The 25089-nt window shown below is 44.4% G+C and overlaps 1 protein-coding gene and 1 non-coding gene across 2 annotated transcripts; one reads left to right on the top strand and one right to left on the bottom strand.

The window, feature by feature from the left end:
• Positions 1 to 349: 349 nt before the first annotated feature.
• On the top strand, positions 350 to 1693 carry LOC136508963 (protein ELC-like). The gene has a single exon (XM_066503737.1). The coding sequence runs from the start codon at positions 508 to 510 to the stop codon at positions 1537 to 1539; it is 1032 nt and encodes a 343-aa protein (XP_066359834.1). The 5' UTR covers positions 350 to 507; the 3' UTR covers positions 1540 to 1693.
• A 3808-nt stretch (positions 1694 to 5501) lies between these two features.
• LOC136509782 (small nucleolar RNA R71) lies at positions 5502 to 5610 on the bottom strand. The gene has a single exon (XR_010772523.1). It is a non-coding gene; the product is annotated as a small nucleolar RNA R71 (small nucleolar RNA).
• Between the last annotated feature and the right edge of the window lie 19479 nt (positions 5611 to 25089).

Genomic DNA, 25089 nt, shown 5'->3' with positions numbered 1-25089 from the left:
ATCACTTTTGCATCAACACAAACTCACAATAGTGGAGATGTTAACACTGGACAATTTGACATGGCGGCAGGTAGCCTGGAGACAGGAAGAAAGTGAGATGGTGGCTTGCGTGCTTCATGTAGCTAGGGAAGATGTCAAGGGGGAAAAAAATCTGTCGTTATCATTTGCTTTATTTGTTGGCAGCAAGGCCACCACCAATCAGATAATATATAGCTGTTGGCAGTAACACAATTTTTGGACAATTAAACAGGTCAGTAATTGCAGGCTGTCACCGTGTGAACAGCTTAAATTCAATGGAAACTTGGCGAGGTTTTGCGTATAGCGTTTAGCAGAATTACTGTCAATCCGCGTCGAAGTCGTACTTAACACTAAATATACATCTCATTTTCGACCGGCCTGGCCGGACATTACAGAAAGAAACAAACAGAAGCCTCTCGCCGCTGTTACCCATCATATCTTTCCTCGAGTGTTTGATTCGCTTGCGATCGAGGACGAGGACGGGCATGCATGGCGACGACGGCAGCAGCCACCGGCACGGTGGTGCTGGTAGACGCGGCGCTGGCTCCGTACGAGCACCCTGACCTCCGGTGGCTGGTCCGGAAGCACGTCCTCGCCGTGCTCCAGGACTTCCCCACCCTGTCGCCGTCCGTCGACACCTACACCAGCGACAGCGGCGCGTCCACCGTGCTGCTCAACGCGCGGGGCCTCCTCACCGTCTCCTCCGCCCTGCCGCCGGTGCTCCTCACGCTATTGCTTCCCCGGGAGTACCCGTACCTGCCGCCGCTCGCCTACGTCTTCCCCGCCACGCCGTCGTCGGCTTCGCTCTCGCTCGCCCGCGACCACCCCTTCGTCGACCACCGCACCGGCCGCGTCCGCCGCACGCTGCCCTACCTCGAGGACTGGGCCGTGCCGCGCTCCAGCCTCGCCGGCCTCGTGCGGAGCCTTGTCGGGGCCCTGAGGATGTGCCACCCGCTGACATCCCGCTTCGGCTCCGTCGTCGTCCACGCCACGACCACGACGCCGGTGGAGGAGGAGGAGCAGGAGCGCATGCGCACGGCGCTGCTCGACGAGCTTGTGTCGAGGCTGGGCAGGGACACGGCCGCCTTCCGCGGCCACGTGGACGAGGACATACACGCCATGTCCTCCATTCAAGGCAGCCTCCGAGCGCGGGCCGACGCCATGGACCGCGCAGTCCGCGACCTCGAAGACGAGAGGATGCGGCTGGAGCGCGCCGTGACGGCCAGCCTTAGCCACCGCGCCAAGCTGCTGGCCTGGCTGCACAAGACAAGCAGCCGCGTGCCCGACGCGGGAGCGGCACCTCTGACACCGCACGCGGCGGCGGGTGACGCGCCGCGGTGGCTCGAGAGCAAGGCGTCGGAGCTCGCCGTGGACGACACCGTGGGCGCCCTTGGCCACGCCCTGGAGGACGGCGAGCTCATCAGCTTCCAGGAGTACATCAAGCGTGTCAAGGTGCTTGCTCGGGAGCAATTTTTCCATTGCCATGCAGCAGCCACCTCCATGAGCAAGGTCACCAAATAATCGATTGCATTAGTTAAGATTTTCTCGAGGAAATGTTCTGCTAGTTAGTATCGTTCTTCACTTCATTGATTGTTTGTTAGAGACTGTATATTCAACAGATATGGCCACGCGCGTTTCCGCGGTATTTCTTATTTGGTGGTTCGTCCCGTGTTTACCTTGTGTTCGATCAGTGATTTCAATTTTCCTTGGGACAGCTACAGCTGATGAATTCTGAGCTCTCTGTAACAAGGAAACTTAACTCTGAAATAGTCCGATACGCATCCTTCATCACTGTACAAATTGTCAATCCAATTGATGAATTCAGCAGCGCCGTGAAAATCTGCTACAGATGTCAGCGCCGTGAAACTCTAAAAGGTGTACGATTGGTACTACAAACTTGCTACTAGTGATTGTGAGTTCTCTTCTCCAGCACGTTGATCCGCTTATTCTCAACTAATTAACAGAACGCAGCGAAGGAACGTGAACACTAGTTGTCTTGTTGTGCATGCAGTTAGCTGATCAGGGGTAGAATTTTGAGATTTCGGGGCCGTTGGGTTCTCTTGATTCTCCTCACCTCACTTTCCATAGCTAAGAAATGAAAAGCGATAGCCGTTTGGTTGAGAGACTTGCTTGTCTAGAATTACATGATGATAAGGAAATATCTTGTTGCTATGGGAGAGCCAATTTGGCTAGCTCTAAGTGCCAAGGTAAGGCTGGCCTGGCCAAAAAGGCATGGCTATCCTTGTCTCAAAACCAAATAGGCCCATTGGCCGGCCTACTAGGTAGGCAAATAAGTGTGATATCTTGTGGTGGTCTGACTCGCGCCAACAAAAGTCGCTACCTTGCTTGCGGGCATATACATCGATAAGGACCGAATGGCCCAAGGAGGAGATGAATTGAAGCTTCAAAAATTATCAACAATCTTATCCTATAAAAAATCTAAACACCCCTTGACACCTAAGTTTTTCTATAAAAGTAATCTAAGAAGTCCTTACGACCATCACACAAATCATGTACTTTAGCAAAGGCTCACACTAAGAGTAAGCTACTTAATTTGTAAGAATGAAATTAAACCTATGTTAAGCAAACTAACAAGCAAATCCTAGTTGTCACTTAAGAAACTTGCAACCAATCAAGCTACAAGAGCATCTCCAACATATTACTTATCCTGCATCTCCTAGAAATCTATATAGGTGATCTCCTATGACTAGTAATGTAGATTTTCTTCTTCTCTCCCAACAGATTACCAATAACTTTAAAGTGAATAGGGGAGAGGGGATGGATGTCTTACATTTGAGGGAGGGAGGGAGGGGGTAGACTTTAAGTAAGTACTTAAAACTTTTAGTATCTGTCGGTGTCTGATGACCGGCAACCTTGCTGCGGGGTTACCCAGAAGTGAGGATTGGTTAAGCTTCTGAACTCAACTTTTAACGCGAGACAAGGATTTATACAGGTTCAGGCTGCTGAATAGCATAATACCCTATGTCCTATGTGGTGTGTTGCCTTGCATTGGATTGCTTCGTATGATATGTTACAAGGGAGTGCTCATTGTTGACGGTAGTTAACAACCATTATAAACCATCAATAAAACATATATAAGGGCACAATTGAGATCACCAACAAAGGTTTAGGGGTTTAAACTAATAAATTCCACAAGTTTTGGTGAATCTCTGTTTCCAGCAGAGTTTAATTAGAAAACCGCCAAGGAGGACCTAATCGTTAAAGGAAAATATGGAGTTCCATCGCGGTACCTACATGGGAAGACTCTAGAAGGCTCCAGAAGCCACATCAACAAAGCAGAGGGCCACCACCTGACAGGTGGGGCCACCCGCCCCCTGTGGGCCCCACCTATCAGCCTTGTTGCTATGTCAGTTTTCCACCGCCTTTGAGGATGCATCTAAGCCATTGCTTAAGTCGGTTTAATCCAAGGGCTCACGTTGGACCCTCAGGGCTATATAATCTAGCCCCTACCTTTCCCCTAGGCATAACCCTAGTCATCAAGTCATTTGAGAAGATAGAAACCCTAATCATCCTCAGAGCTCCAACATATTCTAGGCATAGCTAGTTAGGCTAGGTCTAGAGGGAGGCAAGCAGGCTTCGCTTGGATTCCCGATCGTGTCAAGAGCGTGGTTCGATATAATCTTTGTACCCCCTCTCTTTTGTATCTCCATTATTTTTATATGCTTGCTACAATAGTTATGACAATATTATTATTCATCTTATTCATGTTTTTCGTTATAATGTTCATCGTCTACTTTGATTATATGCTTAGTATAGTTGGAATATCATCGTATGCATGCATAAGTTTGTATAGCGCTCACTCTAGGGTACCATGGGTGGGTGGTCGACATTGTGTAAGCGTGGTGCTTATATATTGTTTACCTACGAATACACCCTATATTATGGGTCATGTGGTAGATCGTGGACGTGACACTCCCGTTGAGTCCTTTGTAGTCCACTCCCCGATGTAGGTAGCATGTAGGATCTAATTACGAAGGAAGATAAGCTCTGTTCTTACTCTTCTCTAATAATATCCCTTATATGTAGATATGAAGATGATCTTAGTCATGATTACTAGGTGTAATTGCACTAATCAATGTATGCTTTGACTTGTAATTAAGAATGACTTAGGAATTATTCCTCTAATATTCTACCTGACCATGCTATTGCCATAGAAAGGAGTACTTTGAGTGATTTATCATTGATCAATACTTATTATATATATCTCTTATCCTATGACTTACCCTTGTTATGAGTAGAGTATTTGTTAAGGTTTACTTCTCCTTCAATAGTATAAGTTATCAATACATGTCCATGCTAGACCTTTTTCTGTGGTAAAAATATAAATAACGATACCTGGAATACTCTCGGGTGAAGTGCTACAATGGTATATTATCTGTGCGCTTGCAGATCTTTTTTCATTCATATCTATATATTCTTTCTAGTCACATAAGATGATAAAGAACTACTTAGTATCATTCCAGTAGTGATGCTAGGAAGCACCAACAAACATCTCTGGCATCATCACTAGGGATGACAACCAAGTAAAGTAATGTTAGGAGATGTAGGTAATTAATAGGTGGCTATTAAAACAAGTGACAAGTTAATAAATACTAACAAGCATTTCTGACGCCATTGCCAGGGAAGGTAGCTAGGCAAAAGAAGTATTGATAAGCTTATACTTATTGATGTGATCGAGATAACCATTAACCTCTGCTCAAGCAGAGTTACCATTGTTCTATCTACATTTTATATCTTATGTAGAGTAATGTATGACCAGTTTTGATCTTCCGACGAACTACATTGAAGATCCAGAAGCATTAATCAGGAGAACTAAAGCTAAACTCAAGAAAGTCTTAGCTTTAGATTCGAAAGACAACCAGACAAGGCGAAGCTTAACACCAGAATTTGAAGCCATGGCTAATAGGAGTCTCCACGAATTTTCTGCTCCAACCACTACCAACATCCGTACTGGACCTAATGTCAATGTTGGAGACAATGGATTTGAGCTCAAGCCATCTCTCATCATTATGGTGCAAGCACTGTTCGCCTAAACGGCCGTTTAGCCCGTTTAAACACCGTGTAAACGCTACACGGTGGTGTGCCGTTTCCATTTAATCACCCGTTTACCCCGTTTAATTGGCCGTTTAGCCCGTTTAATGGGACGTTTTGCCCGAATAATGGCTAAACGGTAGGTGACCGACTGTTTACCGTTTAGCGTTTAGGAAAACACTGGGTGCAAGTGAGCCAATTTTGTGGAAAGGCACATGAAGATGCGAGTGCACATCTCCAATACTTTCTAGAGATCTATAGCACTTTCACCATCAAGGGAGTAACCAAGGATGCCATACTACTTTGCCTCTTTCCATTTTCACTTTTGGAGAAGGCGAAGCGGTGGTTCTACACCAACAAAGATAGAAATACTACACGGGATAACTACTCCACTGCCTTCCTAGCAAAGTTTTTTCCCACGAACAAGACCAATGCTCTACGTGGGAGAATTTCAAGTTTTTAGCAACAATATGATGAATCTGTCCTTGAGGCATGGGAACGCTTTCAAGACTATATATCAGAATGTCCTCATCATGGGATGGAGAATTGGCTACTTATCTAGACGTTCTATCCATGGGTTAACCAATAGTACCCATGAGACCATGGATGCTGCTGCTGGAGGTGCATTCTTGTCACTTACACTTCTAGCTATGACCACTCTTGTGGAGAAGATGGCCTCCAACTAAGGCTAAAATGAAGAACGTGTTTAGACTCGCAAGAGAGGTGGAGGTATGCATCAACTCAAGGAGGTAGACATGCTATCTGCCAAGATGGACCTACTGATGAAGAAGCTCGAAGAATGAGCTAATAAAAAGCAAGAAGTCATGCACATTCATGATTCCCACATGACATGTGAAGTATGTGGCAACACTGGGCATTCAGGGAACAACTGTCTTAAAACCCAAGGGGATGTGAACTTTGTCAACAACAACAACAACTACTATCGTCCTCAATAGAATCAAGGATGGAACCAGCAATAGAGGCCAAACTACCAAGGTAACTACCAAGGTAACTATATTTATTGAGATGGTCCTGTGCGTGCCCGACTCATTTTGCTGAGATGGTCCTATGCGTGCCTGACTACTTTTTCCAAGATGGTCCTGTGCATGCCTGACTCCTTTTGCCGAGATGGTCCTGTGCGTGACCGACTCCTTTTGCCATCGATGTCTTTTCCTCTTCCCATATCCCTCCTGATGCTATAGTAACTCAAGATGGTCCTGTGCGTGCTCGACTCCTTTTGCCGAGATGGCCCTGTGCATGACTGACTCCTTTTGCCGTCGGTGTCTTTTCCTCTTCCCATATCCCTCCCGATGCCGCCACTCCCTGTTCAGGCACAAGAAAAGAAAAAGGGAGAAAGACGAGAATTAGGGCTCGTCGCTGCCACCGGCGTCGTCACTCATTGTGCAGTTCTTCCCTAAACCTAGTTCGACATTGTCTCCTCTCTTGGTTTTGCCCTCGATTTCTTGTTCCCTCACTGTCCGTGATGGTTACCCTATGATGCGATGTAGATCGGAACGATGATCCGGTCTTAGCGGCTATCGGCATGAAAATGTGCCAATCATGTCGGGCACACGAGTAAGCCGGAAGGGTCTGCTCGATGGAGCTAGAGATCCGCCTGGCTTCAACGTAGGGATGATCGATCCTGCGTACTCCTCCCAGGACGTGCCAGTCAATTTGACCCTGCAATTGACAAGGAGAGAAAGTTTATCAGTAATTTAAGGTGGAACATGCCGGTCTGTGCCCAGACAGTTCCAAGTGTGCCGCTTCGGGAGCAGCCAGACGTGAAAAGCGACTGAATAGCCTATCCGCACAGAAATCGGCTATTACGGACTGTAAAGCTCGTGGGTAGCGATATTGACAAGTACAATACTCATAGATGTAAATAAGATCATCAGCTAGATAGATGCTGCCAGTGTAAAGCATCGAGTCGATGAATCTAATCAGAAAAAGATATAGCATATGAACGAATCGACTGTCTGATATGAATGGATCTACAAATGCTCTGAATCTAATCTGTTACCACCAACAGTGAGGTTCGACCAGATCGATGGCAGCTATGATGATAGTAATAAACTAGAACCAAAGAATCCGCAAACACATCCATACTTCGATAGGCTTTCCAAAAGACATGCTATATGTGAAGGCTCGGATGAATCGGCTAAAATAGCCAATTCAGGTGAAAAGGACTACAACGTGTGAACAATCGACTATTTCACATGAATAAACCTATGGGCTCCTCAGACTCAACCTGCTATCTCTAACAGTGGGGTTCGACCAAATTGATGCAGCCATGAAAAAGACAATGAATCAAACCCTTAAAGCACATAGATCTATTCACGATTAACAACATCATGGACGCACACCGTAGGCGTTAACGCATAGACGATCGGCTATTTAGCCGATGCAGGCATAGCAAACAGCTAAGATCACGCTTAACCAGTAACAAATCTACTAACTAGCATCCTCCAATCTACAATGCCATCAATGGGGATCGACCGGATCGTTACAACCATAATGGTGAACTATAAACCAGATTCAACTAGCCAGCAAACCTCTTTAAGATTATTCATGCCTTGACCACATACTATACACGATGAAGATCGAAGTAAAAACAACCGATGAAGCATAATCCATCGCTCAGAGTAAGAAAACATCGTGTTGTAGTAAAGCGAATGACGGACCAAAAGAATATAAGGCCGATCTAATTTGATCTCAACCGAGCGAATTGATGTTGCTATAAACTAATAACAATGAAAAACATCAGCAAGATCGGTAACTTAATGAATCTATTCGAGGGACGCCACCCTTAGATAGAGCCAATAACTTGACCTTAATCTAGTTCGAGCAATGGAGGTCGACCGGATCAATGCAGCCGTACTTGAACTAGACAAGAGTCGATAACTAGCTTATACCAGAGTCACAGTGGAGGTTGACCAGATCGATGTAGCTGTATGAATAGAAGTATAAGCCATGATGGTACTTACAGACAAGCCGGAGGTCGGCCAGACCGATGCAGCCCTGCTCGGTGAAGAACTCATCGAGATCTACTCTACTCCTACTCCTAAGGGGTGGCCGGAGCTGAAAAAGTAAGTAACTTGTATTTGATTGATTGTGTGTCCTTTACAACAGCCAGGGTCCAATATTTATACCCGGAGCCTAAACATGAATCCTACTCGAGTATGACTCATTACAATCTTTGGTATAAAAGAAAACATTCCTATCTTAAGATAGCTTGGACCCTAATCTTTCCATTTTTGTAGAGTCCAATATGTATTTCCCGATGCCAACCGTACCTTATCATCATTATCTGCTGACGTTATTTGAAGAGAGCCGATTCTAGTGTTACATCCGAATCAGCTGATATCGATCCTTATGCAATCGATTCCTTTGATCAGCACGATTCTGAAACCTTCGAGTCCCACGTTTCTCCTTCCCAAATTTTGGTGTAAACACATGCCCCCCAATTTTGGGATAAAAGTGATTTTATTCCAAAATTCTTATTTATCTGTTTACCACGCCATAACCGTTCGATTCAGAGATATACGCATGACTCCTGACTTCCTAGCCTGAGTTTTATATAATATCCCAATAGTATCTCTTCAAACTCACTCGGCCTATTTGCTTTTCCTTTCTTCCTTGAGCAAATCTTAACATCCGACGCCGTCATCGCCGAGGCCTCAAACCCTAGCAAATCCTCTGTTCTATCAAGCCATCATTCAAGTGATCTTCATTAGACTCAAATCTACTTCAGCTTCAATGGCAACCAATGACCATGTCCCTGAGGTATGTTTCCAAGTTTCCATTCTCCAAGTACCAGCCGCTACCCTATACATTTTTCTTCTCAAATTTATTTCATCCGATTTCTAGGAAATGAGGAACGGAATCTTGATTCCATCATCTGTTGCTTCCAATGTCTATTTTCTTAGGCCTATGGGTGACCCTGATCCATCTAATTTCATCCGTCAAGAAACCAACCAAATCCCCTTCAAACAGTCTATAGTGGATTCGTCCTCCTGGAATATCAAAACCCCCTTCAGAAACTGGCCTAAAATGCCTAAGGGATAGAGAGATTGGTTTCGCAGGGTATCCAAAAAAGGCTAGGGATTAGGAGGTTTATGATTTGAATCAATGTTTGACACTCTCACTATCCAGGATGGAGAGGAATGATTCACTCTTGATTTCCGCATCTTATTTCTGGTCCAATGCCCTGAACGCCTTTATTTTTTGTCACAGTCCAATGACCATCACTTTGGCCGATGTTTACATGTTGACTGGCCTTAGAATTACTAGATCAATGCAACCTTATGAATACTTGAGTGCTGGTTCCAAGAAATTTGCCAAGATATCATACTACATAGGATAGGCAAGTTACATTCTGAACCATATTGGAGATGAATCAACCATTAGTGAAAAGGAATACATGGCCTTTCTGAACATGTGGTTAGAAAGATTCATCTTCTGTGGGTCATCTTGTGTTCTGACTTACAATCATAAACTTATGGCAGAGCATCTAGCAATAGGCAAGGACATCTCTCTTGGAAAGTATTTGCTAGGAGCTGCTTATCATCTGATGTACCAAGTAGCTGCCCAATTACTGAAGAATGAACCAGTGCACACTATCAGTGGCCCTTGGTGGTTGATACAACTGTGGCTCAACCTATACATGTACAAGATTGTACGGCCTGATCTCAGAAGCTTGAGTTTTCCTTCCTCCAACTTTGATGAGGAATATAGAGGCGAAGAAGGAAGAACCCGTCAGTGCATGAGCTATGGTGAGGCTGCATCGGCCATAACAATTGATGTCAATATTGGCCATCTCTTCAAAAAGTTTTATAGAGGGTTTGATGCAAACATCCTGACTTGGCTACCATATGATAAGGATGAGAACAATGAGCTGATCTTCGCATTCAAATTTCGATTCGAATCAGGCTGTTCAGACGAGACGGTGGCTGCAATCTTTAACTCCTTCATCAAGCCCTGCATTCTTCCAGCCGAATTTCATCATGGTCGTGGCAAAATGGCTATAGGCTCCTTTGCTTCGAGCAACCTTCCAACTTATGAGTTTTACAATCCATCTTTCGCAGCTCGTCAGTTTGGTTTTGGTCAACTCCCCCCTCAATTGTTCTTCAAAAACACATTGAAGCCAAGAGAAGATATCAGTGAGGTGATGGAAGCCTCTAGAGTTTTTCAATTGGGATCAGATCTTCCTTCACTTTGTGTGCACGACTGGACCAGAGTCGACTTCTCTTCCATTCTCTTTGACTCCTGGTGGCAAGAATGGCACTCCCATCTTTTCTGTGGGTTTGTCAACCCTTTGTGCATAGCGCTGGATGGGGAATTTGCTTCTAACAGTGAGGTAACTTTCATTCCCTTTTCAGAGACATTACTTGATGAATTCCCTTGCCAACTGTTCTAATCGGCCCTTTTAGGACACTAAATTTGATCCTCCAAGCTTGGATAGGAAAAGACATCCTATAGATTATCAGCCACCATGCCTAGTTTTAAGAATAGGATCAACCGCACCTTCTTTGAAGAAATTGATGAAAACCCATGCTGCCCCCATGATTGTGATGTATCAATCTTCAAAGCATAAGGCGGTCCAAGGGGCAACCCAAAAGGCTGTTACTAGGAAAAGACTTTGTAGAACGAGACCATCAGCTACTCAGGTAAACAATCCATATTCTTCTCAAACTAATGTTCAACTTCTGATCCCCTTTTTCACAGTTATCAACCGTTGCATCCCAATCGGTTCTGGGTGCAGAGCTGTTGTCCCAGGCGTTCGTTTCGGCATCAACTAAACCTTCATCAGCTGATCCCTGAGAAGAGCCGATTTTGGTTGAAACAACAGATGCTTTCAAATTGGCAGAAGATGTGAGCCCTTCTATCTTATCTTTGATGCTGCCATAGTGTTTTCTCAAAAATTCATGATTCTACTCAACTTTTATTCTTCATCTGACTTCTTACCATGACAGACACTTCCTGAGGAAACACCGGTGTAAGAGCATGAATCTGACAGTCTCCTTATTGAAAATGATCCTGCTGTTACTGATATTCAAACTGTCGATTCCCCAATACTTCCTGAGGAAACACCGGTGTAAGAGCATGAATCTGACAGTCTCCTTATTGAAAATGATCCTGCTATTACTGATATTCAAATTGTTGATTCCCCAATCCAGCACACAACTGATGGTAGGAAAGTCACATGCTCAATTTATTTCTCTGTAACAAACATGAACTAAAAATTTTCTCTTATGTTTGTAGATGTTGATGTTGAGAGTTCAGAGCCGATTCAACCAGATATTACTGGTGCATCATCAGCTGTTCCTCCTCTTTAGACAGAGGCTACTATAGAAAAGGTATTGTATCCTCTTCACCATCCATTTTGTTATAAACTGGTTCAAACCTCCTAACCAAGATTTTCTTATACACAGACACTCAATCTTCTAGCCCTGAGCTATTCTTTCAATCTTGAGGAGTATCTTGATGAAGATGAAATCAGCTCATCAGCCACCTCCTCTAAGGAAGCTTTGTCAGAAGAGACAAAAAATTAGCTAAGAGATATATTACCAATGTTTGAGAAGAATATAGCCGATTTGGTCCAAGATACTGATTCAATGTAGAGAGTCTTCTTGGCTATTAAGAGTGATCCATCCTCAGTTCTCTCTAGAGTCTTGTCACCTTTATCTAGTTTTGAAGATCAGGCCCTGACGGTGAAAAAGGCTCAGAGGAATCTATCTGACCGTGAAACTTTATTAGCCAAGGGGAACTCCAATAGGCAAGAGGCCAAAGAGCTGACACAACTAATTGATCATTTGAAGAACTCCTCCCTCAGGATCGACCTAGAGTTGTCTCAACTAGAAATCAAGCGTGCAGAACTTGAGAAGGAGCTAGAAAATGTGAAGGCTACCATTGATCATCATAAGTCTACTCTAGCTCAAATACCCGATTGTGGGGGTATGGCCCCGGTATCCACAAGACAAGATATAGGCGCACCATCAGAGGTGGCTCAGCCCATAAGATCAAGGCGTGCACGACGCTGCTTGGCGTGCACCGTAAGATATTGTATAGTACCAAATAGGCTACTTTCCTTGTAACCCTACCCCTCCAGAGTATATAAGGAGAGGCAGAGGTCCCCTAGTGGACATGATCGATACATCTCAATGCAATACATCAGAACATAGGATGTAGGTATTATGTCATACTGACGGCCGAACCTGTCTAAATCTTGTGTCTTGGTGCTTATATTACCATCTCGCTCCTAATCTCGCTCACCTCTACGACAAATCTACCATCGTGGGATACCCCTCGATGGACTGCCGAGCATCTTTTGTCGACACCGATGCCAATAAACAAAAGAAATAGGAACTACTGGCCAAAGTTAGAGAAGGCAGAGCCATCCGAAGTAGCCTCGAGAATATTCCTAGATCAGCCAAGAGGAGAAGCAACAAATCGCAGAAGTTGATGCTATCCGGCTAGAAGTGTTGAAAGCAATCTAGGATGTTCTAGACTTGTAATTCGTGTATCATATATCTTGTGTAGAATCAATGGTAACCATACTTTCTATCGCCTTATTGTATTTCTTGTCTTCGGCTAAAGGGTCGATTTGAAAATAGCCGATTCTAGACTTCCAATCTTAATCCAATCAAGTCTGAAAACAAGGCCTTTATTAAGAGAACCCCTCAATCTTCTATCCTTAGTCACTCAGTGCCATATTCTCTTCAGTATTAGTGAGGTGGCGGTTCGCCTTCTATTAATTGCGGTTGCCTTTTGCATGTCCCGAGGCGTCCACCTCTTCGCTCCGTGGCTTCAAATACCAGCCGAGGGCTCTAGCCTTGAACACATCTACACTTGCAACTGCTCCTTTTCCTTTGCACCTCTTCGCCCTCGCAAAACTCTGTAGTGGCCTTCCTCCCTTCTTGTAGATCTAATCAACTTCATGGTCGGCGAGGATGACCATGGCAAGCGTGCGGTGGAGGAGAACATGCCGGTGAACTAGCGCCTCCGACGCAAGAGGTGAGATTGACATCTTCTATTCATGATGATGGACTGTTCTGACTCATTTATAAGTTCATTGTGAATGACAATCTTCATCCTCTTCCCAGGGTCAGCGAGCCCTCTGATGCTACATCTTCTACGCCGGCCTTGTTGTTGGATTCTTTTGACTCCTACGATGGCGCTGACGCCCGGCATTTCCTTCGAGAGTGGAGGGTGGCCCAAGACCATTATTCTGAGGTGACTCTGGAAAACGACCAGCTTGAGATCCATCTCGGGGTCTCCTAAGATGCCCTTCATGCTGCCAAAGAGGAGGCCAGTGCTGTTCGGGCATGGCTAGCCGAGTTCAATGCCATGGTGGCGGGTAAGAAGAATTCTAGGAATGCCTTTATTCTAAATTCCATTGCCTTCATTGATAGCTCTCCTATTTCTGTGATCGCCAGCCCTGATGGTGTAGTTGGAGTCCCTTCAACTGGCGACAAATGTGGTCATGGATGCCATCAATGCTCAGGGCCCCCTTATCAATGCCCATCTCCATGACGTCCCGGCCCACGTCCAGGAGATCGCTCTCCACGGTGTCTGTCACGGTGCATCAATGGCATTGGCCATGGTGCAAGTCCAAATTGAGTACGAACTCCACTCCATGGAGACTGGCTTCCTGATGGGCGACGACCTCGAGGAGCATGAAGATTTGATCAAAGAATTCATCGACGCGGCTGAGGCCATTGTGGACATCACATCTGCTCAGGATGTGGTGAACAAGGTCTTTGATTAGTTTGTACTTAGGGTGAACTAATGAACAAAATCTCTTGCTCTTCCATGACTGTGTCTCAGTGCAATGCCCTTGTATATGTCATGACTGTCTTTGTTTTTGCTTTTGCTCTATAGGTGATACATATCATATCGGCTCTTACATCTTTGAGTTTATTTTGAACTAAAGGCAATACCTTTCTAGTACCGGCTATTAGAGCTGATGACTAAATGAATCGGCTGTCAAGTGTTGATCAAACGCTAGGATAATATCCCTTTAAATATTTTTTATCGATCGCTATTGATAGGTTGCACCAGAACTTTTTAGACCAAAGGTTAAACGATCGATTGATCCAGGCTAAGCATCTCATTAAGCAAAACAAAACATCCTTTAATAGATCTATCAACTTTGAATTACACTTAGGGTTTGACTTAGCGCTCACATATGTCGGCCCAAGCCTATTTCTAGGACCAATGCTTATTTTTCTTTAATCCAATGGCCGACATGAAGCCATGACTATTCACTAAAACAAACTCTTAGAGCCGATTGCTTGGATCTGTTGCTAGCCTTCGTCACTGATCTTAATGAAGCCTCCTTCCCATAGCTTGCTAGAAAAACACTCAAAGTCTTCTAGCTCCCAATAAACTAGATCGGCTATTGCGATACTCATGGACTCATCAACATGAACCAGCTCGACATCATCTCCATGCCATTGAATCAAACACTAATGCATGGTTGATGGCACACAATAGTTTGCATGAATCCAATCATGACCAAGGAGTAAACTGTATGACCCTTTTCCATCGATGACTAAGAACGTGGTGAGCAGAGTCTTACTCCCGATTGTTAGTTCGACGTTCATTGCCCCTCAGGTCTTAGACGCATTACCCCCAAAGCCCTTAAGCATCATGTCAGTCTTAATCAGATCTCCTGGTCCCTTGCCAAGTTTACAAAAAGTGGTGTAAGGCATAAGATTGATAGAAGCACCTCCATCCACCAACATCTTGTTCATCGGCTTCCCATCAACAAAACCTTTTACATATAAAGCCTTTAAGTGCCGATGCTTGACTCGTTTATCAAATATAGCCTGTTGTATAACTATCAACTTGGCAACTATCTCCTCATACTCTGATTCATCAAAATATAAGTAAACTTCTTGATCTGCTAGAGCTCTGAACTATGATGGCAACAGAAAAGCCATTCGAATATTAGCCGATGGTTGTCTTTTATCGGTTGTTTGCTTAGCATGCCACACTTGAGGTCTACTAGATGCTTGAGCCTGTTCTAGTTCTTTGTTCCTTAGGCATTGCACTCTTCTTTTCTGGCTTCTTATTAGACCTCCTGGACACCATTGGCCTTCCTGCCAAACATATTCTTCCTCATTACTTTCTTCTTCATAATCAACCTAGTTTTGATCAACAACTCATTTTCTAAGCCGATCATGAACACTTCTATTTTTTAAGCGTCGATCCATGTTATTATGATGATACGCATCTTGAGCATGGATAGACCAGCGGTTGGCTTGAGATTGTCTAAACTCCCAATATTGCTCACTGCATTCTAGACAGTTATTTCTGGTAGGCAATTTCAAACCTTTGTTCCAGCAATGTCTGAAGAAAGGACAATTTCAATGTGATTTAGCTTGCTTTCTTTCATACCTCTCTTTTGTTAGGAAATGCGGGTATGCTACTCGCTAGCACACAATAAAATAACCGTGTAAATAGGATCACTTGTGAGTAGATGATCATAGATTATACCTTCGCTCATCGCGCGTCGCAGCGGAAGTCTTGATGAAGCGCGAGTAGTCGATCTGATCGACGTCGAGGAGGTAGTCGTATGATCTGATGAAGTGCGCAACTGAGCGACACCTCTATGGTAGTCCACACATACGGAATGGAACAGCGAACTGGAGCGTGCTAGCACTCCATGCACGTACTCAAAGATCCCCGTGATCAACCTTTGATCTGGGAGGGAGGATTGCAGTGGCACACCAGAGGTTGCATGTGGGTAGGAGCCCCTACACGGCAGGCAACAACAGCCCTGTGGTAGCAGGTTGGTGCGGTAGAAGAAGTTTCATGTGACAGCAAGCAAGTGTGCGGTGGTTGGCCAAAGGAATCACACTGCCTTAGGGTTAAAATCTAATTAGTATTTATAGGCTGCTAATTGGGCCAGCGCTAATTGGGCCAGGCCCCTCTTGGGCACCCAACATCTTTCTCCTATTGACGCTGGTATTCTTGCTCTTCTAACCAACGCTGATAATCCTTTTGCTTCTACCACTGCCATTTATTCAACAAAATTCAAGATGTAACACGCAGCTTTGTCGCCCCATCTTTTGATGTTTCTCCTTGCTCATATTGGCTCTTTTGCTTGTTGTGACATCTTCCAATTTCTCTGTATTCATCAGCCGATATTTGCATCTCAAGATCGACTATTCTAGTTTCTTTTGATCTGGTTGATGTTAGGACCTTAGTCTTCCCTTTGAACAGCCTAGCATCGACCATGTTTTGATCTCCTAGGAAAGGATTATCATCAACTTTCATCTTCCGAGGCGTATCAAATTTGAGCCTTCCTTGCTGAATAGCCCTCTGTATATGTTGCTGGAAAACTCTGCATTCATTAGTAGAATGAGATTTAGCGTTATGAAACTTGTAGAACTTCTTATTCTTCAACTGATTAGGGGGGCAACATAACATGATTATCGGGCAACTTGATCTGTCCCTTCTCAAGCAAGAAATCGAAGAGCTTGTCTGATTTTGTAACATCGAAGTCATAGCTCTCTTCGATTCCTCTTTCCCAAGGATTTGACACCATTACCATCTTCTTACCCCAATTCCATTCAGCCACGACAACCTCTTCTTCTTCATCGTCTTCATAGCTGTCATCGACTGAATATGGATTATAGGCTTTGACCATTGTGGTACTTTTCTAGAATCGGGTATCTCTATGCATACTTTGGAATTGGCTATTGAGCACTGCCACTCGTTGAGCTAATTGACCCAAGTTGTCAAATTCTTGTCCTTGTAGCTTCTCTCTCCATGTTGGCAACATTCCTTAAATAGCCAAAGCAGCAAGCTGATCATCAGTCAAGTTCAGTGAAAAGCACAAATTTCTAGTCTCTCAAAATTTTTAAAAAAACTCGATGCCCAATTCATTAGTTCTCTGTCTTATAGTTGTCAAATCGGTAATCTTCTTTTCTCCTGTCCTAGTGTAAAAATATGTATGAAACTTTTCTAGAATCGGGTATCTCTGTGCATACTCTGGAATTGGCTATTGAGCGCTGCCACTCATTGAGCTAATTGACCCAAGTTGTCAAATTTTTGTCCCAGTAGCTTCTCTCTCCATGTTGGCAACATTCCTTGAACAGCCAAAGTAGCAAGCTGATCGTTAGTCAAGTTCAGTGAAAAGTAGAAATTTTTGGTCTCTCGAAATCTCTAAAGAAACTCGGTGCCCAATTCATTAGTTCTCTGTCTTATAGTTGTCAAATCAGTAATCTTCTTTTCTTCTATCCCAGTGTAAAAATATGTATAAAACTTCTTCTCTAGGTCAGCCCAATTGGCAATGGAATTAACTAGCAGTGATGAAAACCAAGTGAAGGCTGGCCCTGACAGTGACTGGGAGAAGAAACGAACTCGATGGGCCTCTTCAATGGATGCTTTGCCCAATTGTGTAAGATACCAACTGACATGTTCTATTATGCTTGTGCTATCTTGGCCAGTGAACTTAGCAAACTCTATAAGCCTGTAATTTGTAGGAAGAGCGACCAAATCATACCATTCTGGATATGGGCGTTTGTACGAGAAGGTCTGCCCTTTTGGCTTCAAACCGAACTGATTCTTCATCATCTCGGTTACTCTTAGCAACAACTCATCAGCATTTGAATTTGGACTTCTCTACACCTGCTGACCCATTTGTCGATTAAAATTCTGGGTACCTTGGTACCCTAGATTTGGAATCATGTGAAGAGTATTATAATCTGTGCCATAATGATATCCTTATGAAATCTCTATCTGCTAGGTCCTTTGCTGGTTTGCTGCTTCAAGTCTTTGGTTATAGACGTTAGGATCTATATCTCTACGGACACTTTGAATTGATGGTGCTATTTTCTGAGCCGACGATAGTATGTGGCCTGATGTGCCAAAATTAATCATCTGGTTCTAACCTTGCCCCATCGGCTGTTGTACATGTTGCACTAACGATCTAGGATTATACTGTATCTGATTCATAGTAGCACCTTAAATTTGCTTAGATGAACTCGGAAGTACCTGGACATCATCATTACCAGCTAGTACTGCTTTTTGATGGCTGGTATCGACTTGATTAGTCCCCTGAGTCGACGGATGTGGAATATTATAATAAGCTGATCCAACTTGATCAATTAGAAACCCATGAAACACCTCTTTCATGGTGTTGTGGAATGTGTTCAAGAAAACTTCATTATGGTTTGATATGGCATCATGAATAGATTTGTTTATAGCTTCCATGAAGAAACACCTATCTTTTGCTTCATCTATATCTGTTTGCCCATGCAACAGAACTCTTGGTAGTGGATATTTCTGAACAATTGTATTGTCACATGTCTTGGTGTAGGACAACAAACACTTGTTCTAAAATTCTTCTATAGCTTTACTGATGACATCTTTATCTCCAATAGGTAGGTCTTCATAAGGTACCATAAGGATGTCATTGTTGTTGTAAGTCACCATGACGATTGTGGGGTCCCACCAGGCATGCTAGAACGTGTGTCAGCACGAAAATGTGTCAATCGTGCTGGGCACATGAGCAAGCCGAAAGGGTCTGCTCGATGGAGCTAGAGATCTGCCTGGCTTCAACGCAGGGATAATCGATCCTGTGTACTCCTCCCGAGACGTGCTAGTCAATTTGACCCTACAATTAACAAGAAGAGAAAGATTATCAGTAATTTAAGGTGGAACATACCGGTCTATGCCCAGACAGTTCCAAGTGTGCCGCTTCGGGAGCAGCCAGACATGAAAAGCGACTGAATAGTCGATCCGCACAGAAATCGGCTGTTACGGACTGTAAAGCTCGTGGGTAGCAATATTGATAGGTACAGTACTCGTAGATGTACATAAGATCATCAGCTAGATAGATGTTGCTAGTGTAAAGCATTGAGCCGATGAATCTAATCAGGATATAGCATACAAACGAATCGACTATCTGATATGAACGGATCTACAAACGCTCTGAATTTAATCTGTTACCACCAATAGTGAGGTTTGACCGGATCGATGACAGCTATGATGATAGTAACAAACTAGAACCAAAGAATCCACAAACACCTCCATACTTCGATAGGCTTTCTGAAAGACATGCTACACATGAAGGCTCGGATGAATCGGCTAAAATAGCCGATTCAGGTGAAAAGGACTACAGCGTGTGAACAATCGACTATTTCACATGAACAAACCTATGGGCTCCTCGGACTCAACCTGCTATCTCTAATAGTGGGGTTCAACCGGATTGAATGCAGCCGTGAAAAAGACAATGAATCAAACCCTTAAAGCACATAGATCTATTCACGATTAACAGCATCATGAAAGCACACCGTAGGCGTTAACACACAGGCGATCGGCTATTTAGCCGATGTAGGCTTTGCAAATAGCTAAGGTCATGCTTAACTAGGAACAAATCTACTAACTAGCATCCTCCAATCTTTAGTGCCATCAGTGGGGATCGACCAGATCGTTACAACCATAATGGTGAACTATAAACCAGATTCAACTAGCCAGCAAACCTCTTCAAGATTATTCAGGCCTTGATCGCGTACTATGCACAATCAAGATCGAAGTAAAAATAGCCGATGAAGCATAATCCATCGCTCAGAGTAAGAAAACATCATGTTGTAGTAAAGCGAATGACGGACTGAAAGAATATAAGGCTGATCTAATTTGATCTCGATCGAGCGAATTGATGTTGCTGTAAACTAATAACAATGAAAAACATGAGAAAGATCGGTAACTTAATGAATCTATCCGAGGGACGCCACCCTTAGATAGAGCCAATAACTTGACCTTAATCTAGTTCAAGCAGTGGAGGTCGACCGGATCGATGTAGCCATACTTAAACTAGACAAGAGTCGATAACTAGCTTATACTAGAGTCGCAGTGGAGGTCGACCGGATCGATGCAGTCGTACGAATAGAAGTATAAGCCATGATGGTACTTACAGACAAGCCAGAGGTTGGCCAGACCGTTGCAGCCCTGCTCACTGAAGAACTCGCCGAGATCTACTCTACTCCTACTCCTAAGGGGTGGCTGGAGCCAAAAAAGTAAGTAACTTGTATTTGATTGATTGTGTGTCCTTTACAACAGCCAGGGTCCAATTTTTATACCCAGAGCCTAAACATGAATCCTACTTGAGTACGACTCATTACAATCTTTGGTATAAAAGAAAATATTCATATCTTAAGATAACTTGGACCCTAATTTTTCCCTTTTTGTAGCGTCCAATATGTATTTCCCAACGCCAACCATAGCTCATCATTGTTATCTGCTGACGTTATTAGAAGAGAGCCGATTCCAGTGTTGCATCCAAATCAGCTGATATCGATCCTTATGCAATCAATTCCTTTGATCGGCACAATTCTGGAAGCTTCGAGTTCCCACGTTTCTCCTTCCCAAATTTTGGTGTAAACAACAGCGTAGATCACTGTGAGGTGGAGAAGAGAAGGGAAGGAATGAGTGGATCGCTGGGGGTTGGTCATCGTGCTCACTGTGGTTGCCCAAGGTGAGATGCCGAATATTAATCCACTTATTTGGATCGAATTTGTGGATCAAAACATCTAATCAGAAAGGATTTAGTTGAAGTAATTTATGAAATTCCCGAATTTGATCTCATTCACGTTCTGAATTTCTGTCAGACTGTGTAGTTTCTGTTCATCATCTTTTTAGGGCATATTAGTGTCCACAATAATTTTTCCACTGTGTACAAAGTTGTAGAGGACTTAAATACCTTTCTTTTGATGCCAAGATCACACTCATAGCCTCTGTAGTTTGGAAGATATGATCGTTGAAATTAGACTGTTTTGCAGTGACGAGAATCTGAACAGTTTTAGATTCAATCAGTGTTTGGCCCTCATAATAGACGAATGTGAACTTGTGATCTAAATGAAAGTTGTAGGAATTTTCATAATCTTTCCATATTGTTATAGGACACATTTTTTGGATGGGTACATCTCCAGTTATGAATTTTATAAGACTACTATCAAGTTTTGACTGTCACAAAAGTTCAGTCATGTTAAGAGGACATTTAGGCTATCTTGGATTTCTCTTATGCCTACTCTTTTTAAACCAAAGTTGTATATAATGGAGTTTTATAGCATCTGGTAGATTTTGAGAATTTTTGAATATTGGGTTTAATGTCTATGAAAAAGAGAAGGGACAGTGCTGCTATCATAAACAGTAGCAAAATAGTAGATGCTTAAACATTGGGTGTCATGCGCTATAGTGCATTAATCATTGTTGTACTTGTTTGTATGATAGTGTTGGTACTGAGTATTACTTGTGATCAGGTGGTTTGCTATTGGAGTGTGCCCAACTCTTTGATCGATCATCGGTAAAGGCAAGTAAACGTGGCGCTGTGGTCCACATGCTTTGGTTTTGTTGCTTGAATTGCCTCCACTAAATTTTCAGTATCTCACACTAGCCATATAATCTGAAATTTAAAGTTATTTTCTTTACTTTGAAGTATATGATTTTATATCTTTTGATATTACTGTTGAATTATGAAGTATATGAAGTGGATACATAGATTTGCACTCTTCCCGTTGATATGCATTTCAAGAAATCATAGCCAAATTGATGCGGTAAGTACCAGTACAGCAATGCACGTTGATGAGCAATGTGGTTGCAGCAACACACGTTGATGAGCAATGTGGTTGCAACCCTCCCTCCTCTCCTTGGGATGTGTGGGTAGAAGTGAAGTCATGCATTACATTGCATCATTTGCATTTGCATTGCATTGCAACATTTGCATTTGCACTTTGAAGTATATTTATATCTCTATGAAGCAATTGATGTATCTTTTATTATGCTATTTAAATTTGATACTTAAACAAATTGTGATTTAAATAACTAAGTTAAGGCAGTTTGCTTGCTGAGGTTTTCCATAAACCTCATACGCTTGTTCCCCCATCTCAGGTACCTAAGCTCAAGGATGATTGGTGGGATGGGAGTAGCAGCATGAGTGCACATTTGTTGACATATATTTCAAACTAACACATTTGTTACAACAAATTAGTTGGTTGTCTGATTCTTTCCCTACCTTGTAATAAGACCTGAGGTTTGTCGATTGTTTGTGAAGATGTCTTTGTTATGTTATCATAGAAGACTTAGTTTTATGCTTAATCTAGATGACGTGTTTTTGCTTCCGCATATTCCGTTGTTGTAGTGTAGTTTGATAATTCTCTAGAGGATTGTTGTGTTTTTTTCTGGGGTGTTACACTAGGTCATTGCCGAGTAGAGTCAAGTAGCAAGAGGGGTAGAAGAAGATGAGCTTAAGTCGAGGACGAATCCACTTCAAGAGGGGGAGGATGATGAGGACATCACTCCTTTGGATATACCTTTCATTCCTGCAACCATTATACGAGGACCAATGACTTGAGGTCGAAGGCAATAACTAAATCTAGAAGTGAGTTTTTTAACCAATACTTATCATAGTGTCGGTGTTTTGAGTTACCACCGACTAGTAAATTTCTAATATTGTGTGTCTGGCTCAGATGGCGTGCTAGGATGACATGACATTTATACTGGTTCAGGCAGAATATCCCTACGTCCAGTTCATTATTGCTGCTCATGTTACTAGCACTGAAAGTTCGTAGTAGGGGTTACTAATGGTCGATAGAGGGACAGGTACCAAGTCTATGGTGAGAGGAGCGAACGGGTGTCTTGAGCTCGATCGCTTCTCGGTTGTGTGCTTGTGTGTTCTAGTCGGTTCAGGGTTCGATGGATTCGAGTCCCAATTGATGTGATGTGTTACGATGCCCTTTATGGGATGCCCTACTTTCCCTTTTATAGGCCAAGGGAAAGCATGGGTTATAGTGGAGGGAAAAGAGGAGGATGAGAAGGAGAAGAAGTCCTCTAGGATCGCTAGGTCCTTCTTTTCCTTTATGTGGGTCCCACCGACCCTATAGACGTCAATAGGGACAGCTCCACGTCACGGCCCTATCCATCATTGGTGCCATGCATAGTCATAATCTCTCAGTCGTGGCACTCCACTCCGTCCTAGCAGACACCGTGCTGAACTGACGCGCCTGTCAGTGCTCGCACGAGGGTTAGGCAGAACAGAACCGGTATGCCCAATGCTGTTCCTGATGTGAATCCCTAGGTATGGTCTATCACGACCATAGGTTATATCGAGGCATGCCGGTCACCTCCCAGGTGTTAGAGCTTTGACCTAGGCCCATTCACTTGGACCAGGAGTGGTTGGCGGCGGTATGGGTCTTCATCGGGCGAGATGGATCCCCTAACCTCGGGGTCAATTGAGACAGAGTCCCCCTAAGGGGCCAGGCAAGGCAGAGCCCATGCTTATAGGTCAGGCAAGGTAGAGCCAGTCCTTAGAGGTTGGGTGAGACAGAGCCCATGGCCTCGGTGTTGGGTGAGGCAGAGCCTGCCCTCAGAGGTCGGGTGAATTAGAGCACAAACCCAAGGGTCGGGTGAGGCGAAGCCCACCCTTAGAGGTTGGGGTGAGATGAAGCCCACAGCCTCGGTGTTGGGTGAGGTGGAGCCCACCCTCAGAGGTTAGGCAAGGCAAAGCCCATGGCCTTGGTGTCAGGCGAGGCAGAGCGCAAACCCATGGGTTGGGTGATGTGGAGCCTACCCCAAGAGGCTAGGCAAGGTGGAGCCAGCCCTTAGAGGTTGGGTTAGGTGAAGCTCATGGACTCGATGTCAGGTGAGGTAGAGCCCGCCCTCAGGGGTCAGGCGAGGCAGAGCCCATCCTTAGATTAGAGATCAAGTGAGACAGAGCCCCCGGCCCTCAGTGGTTGGGTGAGGCAGAGCCTGTGGCCTTGGTGTCGAGCGAGGCAGAGCCCACACTCAGAGGTCGAGCAAGGAGGAGCTTGTGGCCTTGGTGTCGAGCGAGGCGGAGCCTGCCTCCAGAGGCCGGGCGAGGTGGAGCTTGCGCACCTGGGGGTTGGTTGGAGCTATAGTCGTGCTCTTGACTACTCGGATGAATCAATGTTGATGGCTATTAGCTCCTCCTCTTTGGGTACCCTAGTATTGGTCCCCGACAATAGCCCCTTGAGCCTACGGAGGAGTAGTATACTCCTTTAGAGGCTTTTCCGAATGGGAGGACTCTGAAGGCCTCGGCCTTCTTTTGTTGCCCACAGCATGACCTGGGGGTGGTGATTCCCTTTCCTTGAGCCCCCTCCCATAGCCGGGGCCTAGTCGAGGATCAGTTCATCTTTGCGATTGTCTTTCCTAAAGTGTTTCTTTCCGATAAAAATGGAGGGGCCGAGCCGTGCCACGATTTTCCTTTAAGGATGAATTATGGCACCCGGTGAGCTATTAATGGGCTAGTCTGAGTGGGGCCCCTGGCATCCCATTCACGGGGATCCAGCTTGGGTTAGCTTGGTGACTAACCCCAAATTCTCAGCGGTCAATCCATATAGTTCTTGGGTTTGTTCGACCGGTCTCGAGGGCTAAGTACCTTTCTTCGAAAAAAAACCATGGATCGTAACCGGTCCAGACTTGAACATGGGCCAAGATGCCCGTGGCGCTCGTGCACCCGGGTACTGGCCGCTAATGGGCCCATCCCTTTCCACCTCTCTCCCTAAAGGTTCCTAGAGTGGTTGTCGAACCCATCAATGGGCCAACCTATGAACTCTTAGGCCTAGTTAGGCCATAGAGCACTTTTAAATCCGTATTCCTCTTAATCATGATGAGTCATGGCTCGTCCGGAGAGGCAAAACGTTCGATGAGTTTTCCAAGAGAATAAATAGAGATTGTGTGCACACGTCTCGTGATGTGACATTATGGCAGATCATGGTAGGCACGGAGATCTAGGCGGGTGGTTGGTTTCTTCACATCCATCGCCCCTATAAAACCAAAGGGTTTGCCCTCGGATTCCATACCTTGCATCCTTGCCTCCACATCCACGACCACCATCGCCAATTGCTCAGGTTTCCTGTCTTTGCACCCCTACCGCCATCAAGCTCACATCCACCCGCCCCCATCTCCAATGGATCCGTGGTGCTGCTCTGACATCACCTTCCAACGCATGGAGGGCCTCGTCTATCGTAGTCTTCTTCGTGCGCGGACCGC

The sequence above is a fragment of the Miscanthus floridulus genome, chromosome 15 (genome assembly GCF_019320115.1).
Source record: "Miscanthus floridulus cultivar M001 chromosome 15, ASM1932011v1, whole genome shotgun sequence".
Classification (NCBI taxonomy): Eukaryota; Viridiplantae; Streptophyta; class Magnoliopsida; order Poales; family Poaceae; genus Miscanthus; species Miscanthus floridulus.
The sequence above is the reverse complement of the archived record's forward strand: the minus strand, read 5'-3'. Positions and strand labels throughout refer to the sequence as shown.